The following is a 16730-nucleotide window of genomic DNA, read 5'->3' as shown; positions in this document are numbered from 1 at the left end:
ATCATGCATCTAATTGATTGACTAATTGCCCATCTCACATGATTTGGTTGATTAGTCATATAATCCCTGAATATAATAAAGTGACAAGAAACATAATACATTCAACAAACATAAAAGCTTGATAATAGTATACAATACCCTAGTTAAACAATAAAATTAGGAAATGCTTGACCTAGAATTAGTAGGCTAATGGAATTAGGGATTGTGGTTACGACTTTCGATAAAAAATTTTGTATTCATTTTGTGTGTGGTCTCTTTGATTTTTATAATTAATGAACACGTGTTAATAAACTTAACCCTTCCAACCTTTTGTTGTCGTAAACTAACATATTTTAATCAATAATAAAGACTACAAAGAAACCAGGCACAATCAATCCAGATTTGATCTTATGTTTTCACTCTTTGTTTTTTTTCTCAACTCTTCCACTTGACTCTCTTTCACACTCTTTATAAAAATGGGGTCTACTCTTCCTACCCTCTAGATTCTAGAGAGAGACAGACTCAGTCACTAGTGAGAGAGAGAGAGAGAGAGAGACAAAGAAGAAGACTTTCAAAGTAAAACAAACAAAGCAAAAAACCAAATCAAAGCAGTTGCCTTTGCCATTCAATTCATTCATTCTTTCATTCATTCACTCTTGCGGTTCTTCAATTGGGAGTAAAATTATTAAATTTTAATTCCCAATTAATCCCAACCTCCTCCTGCTCTTGCTCTCCCACCAGAAGCAGCGGATGCAGCAGATCACAAGGGCATTTCTGTCATTTACAACCCTACTCACATGATCCCCTCCGGTTCCGGGAACGCCTTCATCTCCGGCGGAGGCGGGTTATGGTCGGCGGCACCGTCGTACGTTGCCGTCGGCGTCACGGCCTTGGCTGGGCTCGCGGTGGTCGTGGCCGTGTTCAGCACTGCCACTAGGTAAACAAAGCTTTGAAATTTATCAGAAAAGCTCTGAAATTTCTTGAAAAACGCAAACCCTTGAACAAAAATTCACTGATAAATGAGAGCTCTACGACGAACTCAGACTTCCTCGTCGCCTTCGAGCTCGAATTCATCTCATTCTTCGTCTTCGCTGTCGTCGTCGTCGTCGTCTTCGTGGATTTATTTGCGTTCGGTTCTGTTAATCGTGTCCTCTTCCTCACCAGCTCATTGTTCTTCCTCTGATCGGTGAGTCTCTCTCTCTCTCTAAAGCTTTTGTTTTCAGTAATTTCCGCTCTTAGATCCCGATCTCGGGAAGCTTCAAGTTCATGTTTTTAGTACCAATTTTAGCTCAGTTCCACTGTTTTAATGGCGTTTTCGCTTGGATCCCTTCTTTCGGGTCACCTTCTTCATTCGCATTTTGGTCCTCCTTGGAAATTGTTACTCTTTCAGTTGCTTAAAAAATTGTGGGTTCGATGGATTGGGCAAGCCGCATTGGTTGTTTCTTTTGCGCATCGATTTGCTTCTGGAAGATTTGTGTTGTTTTTGTTTCGTGGTTCTAGCAAAGTTAGGATTTTTATGTTTTAATATTATAAGTGTTTGAATTTTGTATATTAAGCTGCCATTGAGCAATAATGCTGTGGTTTAATAAGTCAAAGATTGATAAACCCGAATCGATGTTAGCTTTTACTAATCTTCTCAACAGATGGATGGATTGAAATGTTTTGGATATTCAAAGTCAATTAATTAAGCTGCAAAGCTATTGCATTTATCTGCAGTTTAACTTTAATCCTTGTTGAAAATTTGCTTTGACTTGGCCCTTCGAGTGCATGCTTATGCAGAATATCCACACTTTTGAAGCGGTCTAATTTGGTTTTCGTTTACTGCCAGACCCTTTCTTTTATATGTTTTTATTGGCCTGACATTTTCATTCATTCATACATTGATATTTTTCGTATAGCTGATGCTTCCTTAATCGTACCATTACTAATTGCGCTTATTGTTTTATTTTCAGCGTTCGTCTTAAGTCACCTTGGTCCCGCAGGAAAAGAAAACATGCCCTTTCAGCTCAGCAATGGAGGCTTTTCTTTACACCAGATGGAAAGCTTCGCGATGGTGGAGTTAAGTTGGTGAAGAAAGTTCGCAGTGGAGTGAGTTTCTGTCACTTTTGTGTTATATATTTGCTATCAAAATGCCGTAACATCTATTCATGGTTCCAACTTCCATCATTGACATTATTCATCTTAAAATTTCGTGAATGCAGGGTGTTGATCCAAGTATTAGAGCAGAAGTTTGGCCATTTCTCCTTGGAGTGTAAGCATGCTCAACACCTCTTTTAAGTTTTTAACTGAAACATTGCTACATTAATACCTTGCATCTCCGAGATAGAACTTGTTATGTGCTTCCAACATCAGGTGTTTTGGTGTATCATTCCTGGCAGAGGATTGTATGCTCTTTCTCTCCTATTAGTCTGGATCATTGCTTTTAGACATGTCATTAGGTCCAAGTCAAACATACTGACTGCTAGATATATGAGCTTTTATTTAGGTCTGGTTATGGCTTCAGAGAAGTTCATTTTAGGCTTTAGACCTGACATTTCTGCTTTTGAACTATTCGCTGCATAATCAATGTGGAGTTAAAGTTTCAGAAAAGTGTTCTTTTTTTTTTCCTCCACGTAATATGAGTAATGCGATTCCTTCTGAATTGATGGCATGAGTTTTGGAAATAAAATCTGCAAGTATACCTTGGTCAAAACTTAAATTATTCCTGTGATTATGTCTTTAATGCCATTATCATATTCATATATGACCATCGTACTGATTCCTGTTCTGCATATACATTAAAATGTTGTGTTGTTTTCGGGAAGTGCGAAACCATACTTACATATGTTGACTGGATTTCTGTCTCGACTCTCAACAGCTATGAATTAAACAGTTCAAAAGAAGAAAGGGAGATAGTACGATCTCAGAAAAGGTAATAGTGCCAAGTTCATCTAGTTCTTTTGTAGCTTCATATTGCATAAGTTGATTGAAGCTTTTTCCAGTTTGAGTAATATTTTTTATTATCCATTGGCTTTGCTAACTTTATGGTACATTGTTCGAATATTTGGTTGCAGAAAGGAATATGAGAAACTCCGCAGACAGTGCCGCCGACTCATAAAGCGCGAAAATGATAGCTCTAAGTTGAATGGGGACGGTAGTAGATTCACCCATGATACAGGTTCTCCCAGCTCTGAGGATGTGGTTAGCGCCAGGGAATCCCTTTCTAGTGAAGATAAGATACCAGATGTTGAATACTCAGATGACCCTTCCAGTACATTGTTGGATGGAGATGATGATGGTTCAAGAGAAAACACAAATGCTGATTCCAAAGCAGTAAACTCTGACTCGTCTGACTCGGATTCCTCTGAAGAACCTGAGGTGATTCATGCTTTCCCCTCATGTGAAGGGAGGGAAGAAAATGATCATGACGTGACTTCCAAGGATGAATCTTCTCCCTTGAGGACAGAGGTCCAATCAAATCTAAACATTGAGGATTTTGCCACCTGGCAGCGGATCATACGCCTTGATGCGGTACGGACTAATTCAGATTGGATTCCGCACGCCCCATCTCAAGCTGAAGTGTCACAGGATAGGGCATCACGTACTGCTGAGGCTGTTGGGTTGAAAGATTACAGTCACTTGGAGCCTTGCAGAATTTTCCATGCTGCTAGACTAGTTGCTATTCTTGAAGCATATGCACTCTATGACCCCGAAATTGGTTACTGCCAGGGCATGAGTGACCTGCTTTCTCCTATAGCTGCTGTAATAACAGAGGATCACGAGGCTTTCTGGTGTTTTGTCGGTTTCATGAAGAAGGCTCGACATAATTTTAGGCTTGACGAGGTAGGGATCCGAAGGCAGTTGAGTATCGTTTCTAAAATTATCAAATGCAAGGACTCCCATCTATACAGGCACTTGGAGAAGCTCCAGGCGGAGGATTGCTTTTTCGTTTATAGGATGGTGGTTGTGCTATTTAGGAGGGAGTTGACGTTCGAACAGACAGTATGCCTATGGGAGGTAATGTGGGCCGATCAAGCAGCCATAAGGGCAGGTATCGGAAAATCTGCATGGAGCAGGATAAGGCAACGAGCCCCACCAACAGACGATCTGTTACTCTTCGCCATCGCAGCTTCTGTATTGCAGAAGAGGAAGCTGATAATCGAGAAGTATAGCAGCATGGATGAGATTATCCGGGAGTGCAATAGCATCTCGGGGCAACTCGATATATGGAAGCTCCTGGACGATGCACATGACCTGGTAGTAAACCTCCATGACAAGATAGAGACATCTTTCTCATGACTGCATATTTCGGTAGCATAGTTCGTTCTTATGGTTCATTCTCGGCATCCTGTTATTCGGAGCATCCAAATTCCTCGTTCCTTCTTTCCTCTTTCACAACATAAGCACTTCGGGAGCTCACTCCGACCAGACTATCTATCTTCAAGCTTGCTTAAAAGTGGCGGTGTCAAAACTTTCGAACGATTAACTATTCAGATTTACCTGCATTGTATTCTGCTCTGTTTTTACCGCGCGATTCCACGATTTGCAGGTAAAACTCCTGTATTAGCATTTACCATTTATCCGTTAATGTAACCATACTCCCATACTGGATGAGGAGCACATTTTCATGTGTTCCCAAATTGTCCAATTAGAAATAATACCATTCTCCTATATAGGCCCTTGCAGTTCAGTGTTCCTTTGGTGGTTGGATGTGTAAATTATTATCTAGTTGGGGCTATTTTCGACCCTTTAGTGTAATACGAGCCTTTGAATTGCTCCAGTTTCGTCGAGTTTCGATCCCTTAAAGAATGGATTCGGTCGGTAGGAATGTCATACCAAACACTGAATTATGTATAAAACGTCACCAAAAAAATAACGCAAAACCAAAAGTCCAATATTTAGACGTCACAGGAAAGTCGTATCATTGAAAGTCAGGACATGAATGTGCTTTTAAAATAACTGAAAACGCTTTTAGATAAAATATTTTGGATTTTAAAAGCACTTGAAATGCTTTCTGCAAGAAGCGCTAGTTATGTGCTTCTTTCAGGAAGCACTTTAAGTGTTTTTTCAAAATTTACTTGCATTTTTACTAAGGATTAGTTCTAAAAGTATTTTCACCAAAAGCGTTTTTAGTCATTTTAAAAGCACATCCAAACGAGCTCTAAATCTATCTTTATTAATTAATGAAACTCTCTGTCAACCAAAAGAGGATGAAAAGACTACTTAGTCTTCTATCACACACAAAAAAAATGATGGGCAATAATGTAATTTCACAGGTTCAAAATTTAATGTTTTTTTTTATTGAAGTCTCATCTACATATGATGTTAAAATACCTTCAATATTAAAATAAATAAAAAACCAAAAACAAAAACGTCCCACTTCCCCCACTCTCTCTCTCTCTCCCTGTCCCCTTCTCATTTTCTAAAAAAATGACCCTCCCTAATTAAAAATTCCAGAAGAAAACAATATAATTAACAATGGTTAGTAAAACTAGATCATTTTGAAAATTTCAAACAAAGCACCCACTATGTGGGTAGTTACTTGATAAAATTAATATTACTATATTTGACCCAAAAAAAAAATACTAATACATAAACATAATAAATAAATAAAATCAATTAGGGGCAAGTTATATATCAAAGCTCGTCAAGAAAAACAACACAAACTCGAAAGTCCAATATTTATAGATATACAACCGCCCCTTACGAACAGGAAAGTTCTTAGTCGTCCACACTTGTGACCAGCCTTCATGTAGTGTCTTTTTTTTTTTTTTTTTTTAATGAAACTATCTTGAATGAAGAAAATATTATTATTCTTCATGACTCATAACGTAAGAGTTCCTCTAAGTCTATGAATTCTTTTAAAACACTATTTTTCTTGAATATTAGTAAAAAACAATTCGGATGGCTTAGTATTTCACCAATTAGGAAACCAAGATTTCGGACTTTTATTAAATGAGAGGGAGATCCACTAAGGCAAAAATATTATAGATGCAAGATGTAGAAGGGAACTGCATACTTTACTTTTTGCCATTTTTTCGTCTGTGAATTTTTAAATTTTTAATGAGCGCACCTTATTCGTCAACTCTATATGTTTCTATCAAGCATAAGTTTAATTACAACTTACAAGTCATCGATGTATTTCTGGAATTTCAAGTATTTATTATTATTTTGTTGACTTCAAGTATTTATTATTATGTACCTTAAAAGATAGCTATGTGTTAGGTTTGATAATTTTTTGCTTCACTCAACATGAATGACATGAAAATAACAGGTTTTAGATCAACATGTTAACGAGCCGGGTCAGTATCGGGTCACCTATTAAAAATTCTTTAATGAGATAGGTCATTATTAGGTCACGAGTTAAAAACCCAATAAGGATATCGTTTGTCAAATCTAGACATTAGACATGACAATTTCTTGAATGATCCATTATCCGACACCAAACAACACGTCCCATTAACAAATCGGATCGTTATCGGGTCACCTGTTAAAAACCTAGTAAGATAATAGTTTTGACACGACCCGTTATGATAATAAATATGACAAAAAACCGACATGAACATAACAAACATGACCCGTATTGCCAGGCCTATTATGTGCATTGCAGGTGATGGATTTAATGAAAGATGGAGGTCATTGAACGTTCGAAGGACAGTGTCAAACACCGTTCACAGTTGAGGAGGCTGGCTAAATGTACTTTGGTCAAAGATGGAGATAATTCTACCCTGATGTACGAGGGTCCAGGACCACATGATAAAACGCATCCGCAGAAAAGGTGAAATGTCAAAACCAAAACCAGCACAGCACAGGTTTCAAATGCAACACACAACAATTGCCTTTCTCACAACAGCAACAAATAACGGATGAGGAATTCATATGGAAATAACAACAAGAACAATCCTTTAATTTTAAATCAACCATTGTACAATCTGTCAAACAGACGCTAGAAACCGACTGATACTCGGATGAACAATGGCGTAAAGCAAGAACGACATAACTGAAACGAGCAATTGTAAATTTCAACTATTCAACTAGGTACTCTACTCTTTCTTGGTATAGTTACGGACAGCAAAGGCCAACCCCAAGATTAAAAGGGGAACCAGAAACTGTAAAATCTTGATCACGAAATCGGATGACTTGGCAGGATTCTTTCGACCCCCTTGTGCCGGGATGGAAATCCGTTTCAATGGGATATTTGATGGATCAATCTCACCAATGTAGTACTTCTCCATCATATCCTTGGCTGAATCACTGTGACCAATATCTTCGAAATCATTTGTTGCATCTTTCCCTACAGTTTTCAAACAAAATTAGTCTCATAAACCCTACTGGCTTGAAGGTTGAAAATAAAAGGATATACGAAGTAATCGAAGGCCTTACCAATTGCAGCTAGCAGAACTTCACCGCCTCCGGGATGATCATCCATGAATGGCGTCACATCATACACCTGAAAATTGATATTCCAAACCATCGATAAATCAGCCTATTCTTCTAACCATCAATTTTTTTGGTGCAGCTAGCAGATTCTGTTTCAAGTATGTGATCTAAACTCCATACAATCATCGACCGAGAAATTAGTTGCTTTATGTTTGTACAAATGAGACCTTAAAACACTGGGAAGTGATTTTCGCACTCCGGTTTCCCCCTATGCGCTCACTCTTTTCTAGTCAATGGATTGAATAAATCAAAATCAAATCAAGGGACAGATACAACGGGAGGACTGAGGAGTGGGAGTGTGGCAAACAGGAGCACATTGACATGCAGAAACATAATAGTCAAATTCTGGGTTGAGTCCTTGAGGGTTATTTTCTCATATTCCTAGATTTTCTCAGCAACCAAACAAAGGATAAATCAATCCATCAACTGCGAACTCAAGTTTACAGTACGACAATCAAATATCCAACTCAAGATAAAGATCTGACCTTCCCAGCAATAATAATCCAGCAATCTTCGTTCTTGTTGTGCTTTACCACCTCTTCGAATACGTGAACTTTTGGATGAGAAGCCATCTTTCACTGCCACCATACAAAAATCACCGAAAACTTTAAAACCCGCTAAAAATCACCCATCAAATCCTCGAAATTTAGACAAAAACAGCTTCTGCCAATCACAGAAAACAAAATTCTGATAGACCAATTAAAGCCCACAAAAATGTATGCACCAAAGCATCGAAATTTCAACAAAAACAGCTTCAACCAATCCCAGAAAACAAAATTTGAAATACCAATTAAATTAAAACCCACAAAAGTTATGCACCAAAGCCTCGAAATTTCAATAAAAAACAGGTTCCACCAATCACAGAAAACAGAATTTTGAAATACCCATTAAAACCCATGAAGGTTTAAGCACAAAATCTAAAATAAAATTGATAAGAGAGAGATTGTGAATTGAAGAGCAAAGATTGATGAACAATTGGGACTTACCCGCCGAGAGAGAAAGGCTTTGCGAGATGGACTCTGCTGCTTTGTTTTCTCAGAGTGGAAAGTCAATTTGCTGAAGCGGGCATTTATGGACGAGACCTTGTCAAAATGCCCTTCGAATTTAGGAATATTACGCACTTGTTATCAATAAATTTAGAGGCTTTTTAAATTTTAAAGGGTAAACATGTCTCCCAACTGCGCACTCGAAACGGCACATCCACCTGGGGGAAAGGATACTCCTAGATCCCTTTCACCTGGGCCAACTTATTTAAAATTATAATAATTTTAGCTGTTTGATTGAATTTTAAGGATTCAAATTTTTGTTTAGTTGGCTCAGGTAGAAGGGATCCAAGTTCCAATCAAAACTTATCAGTGTGCTAGAAACACAGTTCGATCTTTCAACACCTGTGAATCTCATTTCTATTAAAAAGATATATAAATAATATTACAAATATATGATAAAAATAACATTTATTTTATTTTATATTAAGACTAAAAACAAACATGGGACCCACATGTGGGTTACGTCTTCTAAATATGAGATTTTTTTTTAAAAAAGGTAATGACTAAGACCAATAATGCACGTTTTGTTGAATTCAGCAAAATAAATTAATGGAATTTTAATTTAGGAACGATTTCTAAACTCGAGTACAAATTGGGAGATGAATTCTAAATTTTGCTATTTCTTGTAAACGCTGATTAATTTAATTAAAATTCAGGGAATTAAATTAATGGCGGGCCGAGACCCAACAAACAAGAGCTAAACTGAAGGGTCGGACACAACTGTGTGGGCCTTAAGTTGGGCTACGACAATGGTGGGTGGAGGGGTCGGATACAACTATCTGGGCCTTAAATTGACTTTATTTACATCTTTGATCCAAGCGGATATGGGCTGATTGGACTCGTATTTTGGGGTTTGTGAAATTTATGGCTTCAAGTTGAGAATCTATTGTCTGGTTACTGAAATTCTCTCTTGCATATTGTTTTTTACGAGTAAACTGTTGAAATTTAACCATGAGATATGGTAATGTCACTGGAAGCATTGGAAATATTGGAAGAGAATGACGATGTCGAAAATAAGAGGATAGAGGTGGGAGACATGCAACGACGTCACAATTACATTAAACGGTTGACTATGGTTGCATTGTAGTTTAATGTTGCATTGCTATGTGGAGATTAACTTGCACGTGACAGTGTATTATTGGCCAATATTGTCGACAGTCAAGCATCTAAAGTAGAAATGTAATGTCTTGTCTATGTTGATCCACGAAGTGATGTCTTGTCCATGTGTGGTCGAATAAGGTTATCGACATCACCTTGACGTGTTTCTGAAACTGAGCTAGAAACTCCATCTGCAACTATATGCAACATAAGGGCGTTTCAAACCTTTTTCAGACTCGTATTCCACACGACATGTTTTGAGTTCGATTATTGGCGCTAGTGAATCACATGATGGTGGGCAGAAGAGGCTGAAATGACTATGTGAGTCTTCCCAGCCCCCAAAAAAGTGGACTATCGTGGCAAAAGCCACCAACTAGTCCTTTCTAGAAAGGAAAGGTTAAAAAAAAAACCCTCCCAATTGTTAGTCCAATTAAAATGTTTTATATTTTTCCTTGGGTTTTATAGTATAGTTCTAGACACATGAAAAACGTTTTTAGTGCAAGCGCTGTTATTAAAAACACAACAAATTTTCTATGAAACTCGAAAAACACTCAAAAGTACTTTGTAAAGAAGTGCAACACTTCGCTATAAACCTTTAAAAAAAAAAAAAAAAAAAAGTTGCAATGGCTTTGCCAGACGTGCCATATACATTTTCGATTATCTTATACTGAATTTGGTCATTCGAAATGCAATGTCAAACGAGCCCTCGTCCCTTTCCATAGCGAGTGGAAGCAAAGTAATGCCAATAGGGGTTGAAAAATCAGCCTACCGCCTGCCTAGAAAAGTTGAAGTTGAACCAAAGTTAGGCGTGCAGCAACTTCTTCACACCAGAAGAACTATATCACTGTCATTGACACACATCGGTGGTGGTCCAAAAATGGATGTCTGTCCTGCTCTCAACTCTGACACAGCTACCTTAATTTCTCCTAGGTCCTCACAAACAACTTCATTTACTACTTCCATACCCCAACTTCTAGGCGTTGAATTGAATATATATATATATATATATATATATATATATATATATATATAGAGGATCACTTCCCCCATCATATCTGATGTGAGCTTCTTAAACCATGCATCTTCGAAGTAAGATTCTCTCCCCTCCTAATCTCTCACTCTTTCCATTCCCTTTTATTTAAACGGTTGCGATTACGCCACGTCTACATCATGTTTTGAATTTTTTATATAAAGAATAAGACAAAAAGAATAGTATGAGAAGAGAGAATGGAAGGGGATGGTAATAGGAGGGGAGAGAATCTTACTCCTGCATCTTTACCTGCTCCAAACTTATCTTTTTAATCAGCACAAAGGCAAAGGAAAGCAAAGCAACATGTCAAAAGCGGGTTAAGTCAATTGATCAGGACAATGTCACAATCCTTGCGCTCGCGTTCGAGTCGCTCATCCATTGATCGAGTAGGTTATAACATTTCATTGCTGAAAAAACCATGTTTCGACAAAACGTAGTAGTTTAGGAGGGAAGGAAGAAGAAGATGCATACCATAAGGGAAAATAAAGATGCAATATGGCAAACGTGAGTCAAGCCAGCTGATCAGGGCAGTGTTTTGATCCTCTTACGCCTATATTCAAACCATCCGTAGATTAGAGTAGTTTAGAACACTGTATTGTCGGAGAAAAGTTAAAATCACAGGTTTCATTTGACAAAATGTGGCACAAGTTTTCTTTGGATGCATCTTTATTAGCTCATCATATGAGAAGTAGGATACAAAACCCCAGCATCTAGTCATCTACCGTGCTACATTACTTTATGTATTACTTGAGATAATTATCACTAATTCCCCTATACTTTGCTGAATCCGCATCTGCAGATTTTACCTACTGCAACTGTACTCGAAGAACACAACTACGAGTCTGCGACGCAAATCCAGGTCTACTTAGTTGCCAAGAAGTTCATGCAGATGGGAGGTTGAACCTTGGCCAATGCCAGAATCGACGAAGGGAGGATCCACATCCCGTCTCCACATATCAAACCGGAAGCAACTGCCGGAATCATTAAACTTGCCTTGTTCTTCTTCAGCTTGTGCCAGACAAACACAACCAAACTCCCCATGCACATATCAATCGCAAAGTACGCTCCAACGAGGAATGGGACAGCCATTGCCATTGGAAACGGAACCCATTTCCCGATTTTCGTAGGAGCAAGATCTCTCAGCAGATTAGCTGCTATGGCAAATGAGAAAAAACCATAACACAGCTGTAAGCAATGTTTGGGCAGAGCAGAGAAGCCTTCAACGCCGAGAATTGCCATGTTTCTGTAAATGATGGCGTAAGGGGCTTTGTATTCACCGTTTGGATCCCCAACTTTAAAAGCCTTGTAGAAGAGAAAGAATGTCAGAGGAGCTACCACACAGCCTATGGCCGTTCCAATAGCCTGGCTTAAAAGCATTGATCGAGGAGACGTGAGAGTGAGATGACCAGTCTTTAAGTCGTGCATCAGATCGGAGGAGATAGAAACCATTGATTTGATCAGACCACAGGCTACAAGTCCTGCAACAACACCATCGTTTTTCCCAGCTACGGCAGCAAGCACAAAGAGAGCCACTTTCCCGTAGTTATGAGCCATGTTCATGTCAGTTAGACCCGCCCCATAAGCATTGCAGAAGCTTAGAGAGGGTCCAATAAGGTAGGTTACGACAACATAATACCATTTCAGTTGAGGGAACATGAGCGGGATGATAATGATGGAGATGACAGAGAACAAGGTGTACCCTAAGCACACAACCCAAACCGGAATGTTATCCCTTAGGAAGACTTCATTTCGTCGAAGATCATCAAGAGTCGCATTCTGGTTATTTGAAGCTGCATGAGAGAAATAGTTTAATGATATTTCTCAAATCAAATGTTTCATTTTCGCACACGAAGCAGAAACCATGCAAAGTTGTGAATTACCTGTTTTAAGGCTCTTGTTGTTCATTTTCCTGTGGATGCTTGAGCCAGTAAAGTACAGTATCTTGAGAAAATTGTACAGTCCGTCTCCTAGTAACAAGGAAATGGAAATGAGAACCTGCAGCAAAACGAAGATACACGTAACTCAATTGCCTACATACTTGAACTCGAAAATCTCTATGACAAAATCAGTAAGAATCTGGTTAAGAAATGGAATTGAATGTGTAGTCCACACCTTGTAACCGTTTAGACTCTTCATACTGCTTTCTGATAAAGTTGCAGGAAACCACTCTCCCTTAAGACCCCTTATCAATGGCCACATTACTCCCCAAGAGAGTATGGCGCCGAGAAGCAAAGATAAGTTCACTAGATGAGAACAGATCATTCCTGCTCCTATATAAGTCATACTGAAATCGAAGTAAAATCTGCAAAATACAATTTATGCAATCAACGACGAGAGAAGGACCAATCATGATAAACAGAAGGACAATGAAAGATGCAGAGCACACACGAATTTCTCCAAGCGGTCAATCCAAATGTTGGAAACTGAGCGAATCCGCATTTCTCTCCTCCAGAATAAAACCACTGAAAGAAACCCCACAAGAAACTAGCTGAAAAGAATTTCATGAACCCATGAACCTGCTTTCTGCAAGAAGAACCTCAACATGTTAAGAGTTCTTTCAAACTCGAGTCCTATTTGATCTTAAACCGAAGATTAAGTCATAGAAACAGATGCCTACTTAGCCATCTTGTCACCCTTTGGAGTATGAAACCCATTAATAAGGACAGCAGTAGCAGTTCCGCTCGGGTATGGTAATTTATAGTCTATTATCATGATCTGCAAACACAACCCAAACTGCATGAACAAACAATATTCTAACCCCGTGCGGAATCAATAACTTTATCAATTCAAACACACAAGCAATCTGAATCGATTTCTCAATAATTTCGCAGTTCAGAAACATAACCCAATTTACTTTTTCACTCCCTCATACAAACCTTGTTCTTTTATCGAAAGTTAGATAGGACGAAAGAACATACCTTTCTGAGAGGAACCAAAGCCAGCAGCCCAACAAAACTAGTAGCAAATAGAAAACCAGTCATCCAGCCAAGCTCTGGTTCCTTGGTGCTCCCGGGAGTGTTCCCCTCAGTATCAACCCCAACTTGCTCGTAAATATACCGGCTTAGACCCAACAGATACGAACCAAAACCACCTGCAGTGCCATGTATTTCAGCAAAACCCCATATTCAAAATTTCAAGAATATTATGGAATCGAATCATCAACACGGAAAAAATAACAAAGGCAAAATTTTTCTGACCTCCATAAGCAATGCTATAACATGCAACTGCACAAGTTTGAATTATTGTATTCTCCTGCCTGGTGAAGGGAGTTGATACAACTCCAGCTTTCTGAAGCAGCTTAGTCCATGACCGGATGAACACGAAGGCGAGAAGTGCAGCCGAAACATTGAGATTGGGAACCAAACCAGTGGTGAGGTTCAACTTTGTCACTAGAACACTGTAAATTACGCCAATAACTACGCTGGCTACGAGTCCCCGGACTGTAATTTGCCTTGTCCATGGGACTATTCTGTTCAAATCCTCATGTGGCTCACCTCCATTCTCTTCATTCACATGTCCATTCTCTGTCTCAAACGTCTCAATCTCTCCGTTTTCGCCATTTGTGTTCCCCATTTGGTCTAGAAACCTCCTTCCTGATCAGATTGAGTCAAATGAGAGAGAGAGAGAGAGAGAGAGAGAGAGAGAGAGAGAGAGAGAGAGAGTAAATTTACATAATTTAATGATATGAACATGTTTTCTCAAGACCTTTTAGTCAAAAACATCAAAGAACTAATCAGATAACTGAAATGAAACGAACACAAAACCCATCAAATCAGACAGAACAAAAAAAAAACAAAAATTTGTAGAATTTAACGATACAAACATGTTTTCACAACGCCATTTCAGACAGAGAGTTTAAAGAACTAATCTGATAGCTGAAATGAAACAAACACAGAAAGAACACAAAAACCCATCAATGATATTATCACCTCAACTTTCTCTTCTTGTTCTTCGATCGCGAGCCGGAAATTTCAGAAATTTACAAATGGTGTATCCGCAGACGAACCCTTTTCTCAATCCGCAATCTGAAATCCTCCAGATTGCTTATTGCATTGAGAGCGCAAGAACCCACCAGAAAGATCAAACCTTGCAAGCCCCAATGCAGTCTTGAATTTAATGGAATTAAATGCCGCTACAGAGAAAACTAAAAGCCTGAAAGAAAAAGCCCCCACGACTCCGCTGTCACGCTGCTGCTTGCGCCGAGTGCTTGAGGGGTGGCAACCGCATGGCAGACATTTATAATTCGATAAGAAAATGCAGAAGCAGAAACTGCGAGGGAAAGCCGTCGTCTCTGCATGTACTACACTGAAGTACAAAACAGGCGTTTGTAGTACATGATATCAACTTTCGATCCACCCCACTCAAACAGGAAGAGAGGAGAGAGAGAGAGAGATAGATGGAAATGCATCTGATTTCCACACACGTTTTTTATGCTAAAGGCACCCACCTTATGAGAGCAAATCTAAATTAGTTCATTTTTCTCAAATGGAATGATTATATATTTTTCTAATGTATGGTGATGTTATCTGTATGAGGACATTGAGGGGAGAGAGAGAGAGAGAGAGAGAGAGATTATATGGTGATGTTATCTGTATGAGGACATTGAGGAGAGAGAGAGAGAGAGAGAGAGAGAGAGAGAGAGAGAGATTATATCGTTTTCTAATGTATGGTGATGCTATCTGTATGAGGACATTGAGGGGAGAGGGAGAGAGAGAGAGAGAGAGATTGTACTGACTCATTTCATTCCCTTCAAAGTGAGAGTACTTAAACATGGCGCACTGGGTTCCGAAAAGACTCAGCTTTTCTTGTAGTCCTTACAAATTAAAAAATATTTTGAGTAAAAAAAAAAAAAGACCATAAAAAGTAATAATAAATAAATTAAAAGATAAATTAAATGATTTTTTTTTGTATAATCATTCGGCCACGATTAAGTATCAAGCTTATTATTTACATGAGTCGAACTAAAGTATCACATCGATAATTATAGATAATTTAAAGGTTGTTTGGATATGTTTTTGAAATAACTGAAAACGTTTTTTGTGAAAATATTTTTAGAATCAATCATTCGTAAAGATACACGTAAATTCTAGAAAATCACTTAAAGTGCTTCCTGGAAGATGCTTATAACTGGTGCTTCTTGTAGAAAGCACTTTAAGTGCTTTTGAAACCCAAAAATATTTTATCTAAAAGTGTTTGCAATCACTTTAAAAGCACATTCAAACGAGCCCTTAATATGTAGACATTGCACTTGGCTATACAATTCAGATTTGTCTAATATTATTCATTCTTAGTTGTGAGTAAAAAAATCTTAATTTCGATACGACAAATTTAATATCAAATTATGACAGACTCATTTTGTTAAGGTAACCACATGATGCAGAGGACCGTCAAACCCAATCGCGAGTAGGTATAGCTCCTTGGATGAGAGAAATTTTTTAATGTGACTGAAACACAGAGCGATACCAACTGTAATTATACAAAGAGAGGGACACTTAAAAAAAAAAACTTTAAACAACTTTGTTTGTTTATTGGACAAACGATATTATCTACACTAAGAGGTGGGGAAGTGTGCTAAACCTCACAATAACTAATGAGATAACAATAATGTGGTTCAAATCCACATTTGGCGATAATTGAATATAAAACCTCTCACGTACAAGTGAATAGGAATATCACTAGACCATAGTACTAATTGGCAACTTACACCACCTATATAATAACATGTGGTTTACCGTTTCGTATTCTATACACATTGAAAAATCTCTCATTGGACGAGGATGGTTAGAATGGGAATATTTTCATGCTAATTTTGAAGTAAAATTATGTAAGAAAATTTTCATAACTCTAATGCATTTTCGTGTCACTCTCGTTGGATTAATACTTTCATAACATACAAATTATTTTTGAATAATGTTAGGTGCATAAAATTTGGCACTAATTAAATTTGTATTTTAATTCAAGTTATAAATTAGCTACTAATTAGAAAGAAAATTTATATAGTATAAAATTTATATAGTATAGAAAGAAAATTTATATAGTATTAAATTTGTGGTACATATTATTTGATACACAAATTTAGTTCATGAATTTTATTTATATAACACCACCCATTACTTTATGTAATTAAATTAAATACCACAAATATATTGCGCTGTCCA

General features: G+C 37.9%; 3 protein-coding genes across 5 annotated transcripts; 1 reads left to right on the top strand and 2 right to left on the bottom strand.

Moving 5' to 3' along the window:
* Window positions 1–485: 485 nt before the first annotated feature.
* Window positions 486–4631, top strand: LOC126629710 (rab GTPase-activating protein 22-like). 2 transcript variants are annotated; one of them, XM_050299814.1, is made up of 5 exons: window positions 486–916; window positions 1932–2067; window positions 2181–2230; window positions 2837–2890; window positions 3033–4631. In XM_050299814.1, exons 1-5 carry the CDS (start codon window positions 777–779, stop codon window positions 4255–4257), a joined length of 1605 nt encoding a protein of 534 aa, XP_050155771.1. In that variant the 5' UTR covers window positions 486–776; the 3' UTR covers window positions 4258–4631. The 2 variants fall into 2 exon arrangements, with proteins under 2 accessions (XP_050155771.1, XP_050155770.1); XM_050299813.1 differs by having other exon boundaries at window positions 488–1165.
* Window positions 4632–6844: 2213 nt separating this feature from the next.
* LOC126630394 (cytochrome b5-like) lies at window positions 6845–8503 on the bottom strand. Of its 2 annotated transcripts, none has more exons than XM_050300510.1 (4): window positions 8385–8503; window positions 7884–7976; window positions 7342–7408; window positions 6845–7252 (listed from the first exon to the last, which is right to left on the bottom strand). In XM_050300510.1, exons 2-4 carry the CDS (start codon window positions 7968–7970, stop codon window positions 7002–7004), a joined length of 405 nt encoding a protein of 134 aa, XP_050156467.1. In that variant the 5' UTR covers window positions 7971–7976; window positions 8385–8503; the 3' UTR covers window positions 6845–7001. The 2 variants fall into 2 exon arrangements, with proteins under 2 accessions (XP_050156467.1, XP_050156466.1); XM_050300509.1 differs by having other exon boundaries at window positions 7884–8061; window positions 8385–8484.
* Window positions 8504–11220: 2717 nt separating this feature from the next.
* Window positions 11221–15288, bottom strand: LOC126630393 (metal-nicotianamine transporter YSL3-like). The gene is made up of 8 exons (XM_050300508.1): window positions 14502–15288; window positions 13770–14165; window positions 13491–13663; window positions 13190–13287; window positions 12961–13095; window positions 12685–12874; window positions 12453–12567; window positions 11221–12362 (listed from the first exon to the last, which is right to left on the bottom strand). The coding sequence occupies exons 2-8, from the start codon at window positions 14143–14145 to the stop codon at window positions 11434–11436; spliced, it is 2016 nt and encodes a 671-aa protein (XP_050156465.1). The 5' UTR covers window positions 14146–14165; window positions 14502–15288; the 3' UTR covers window positions 11221–11433.
* Window positions 15289–16730: the final 1442 nt, after the last annotated feature.

This window comes from Malus sylvestris, chromosome 7 (assembly GCF_916048215.2).
Source record: "Malus sylvestris chromosome 7, drMalSylv7.2, whole genome shotgun sequence".
Lineage (NCBI taxonomy): Eukaryota > Viridiplantae > Streptophyta > Magnoliopsida > Rosales > Rosaceae > Malus > Malus sylvestris.
Note: the sequence above shows the minus strand (reverse complement) of the source record. Positions and strands in the feature narration are given on the sequence as shown.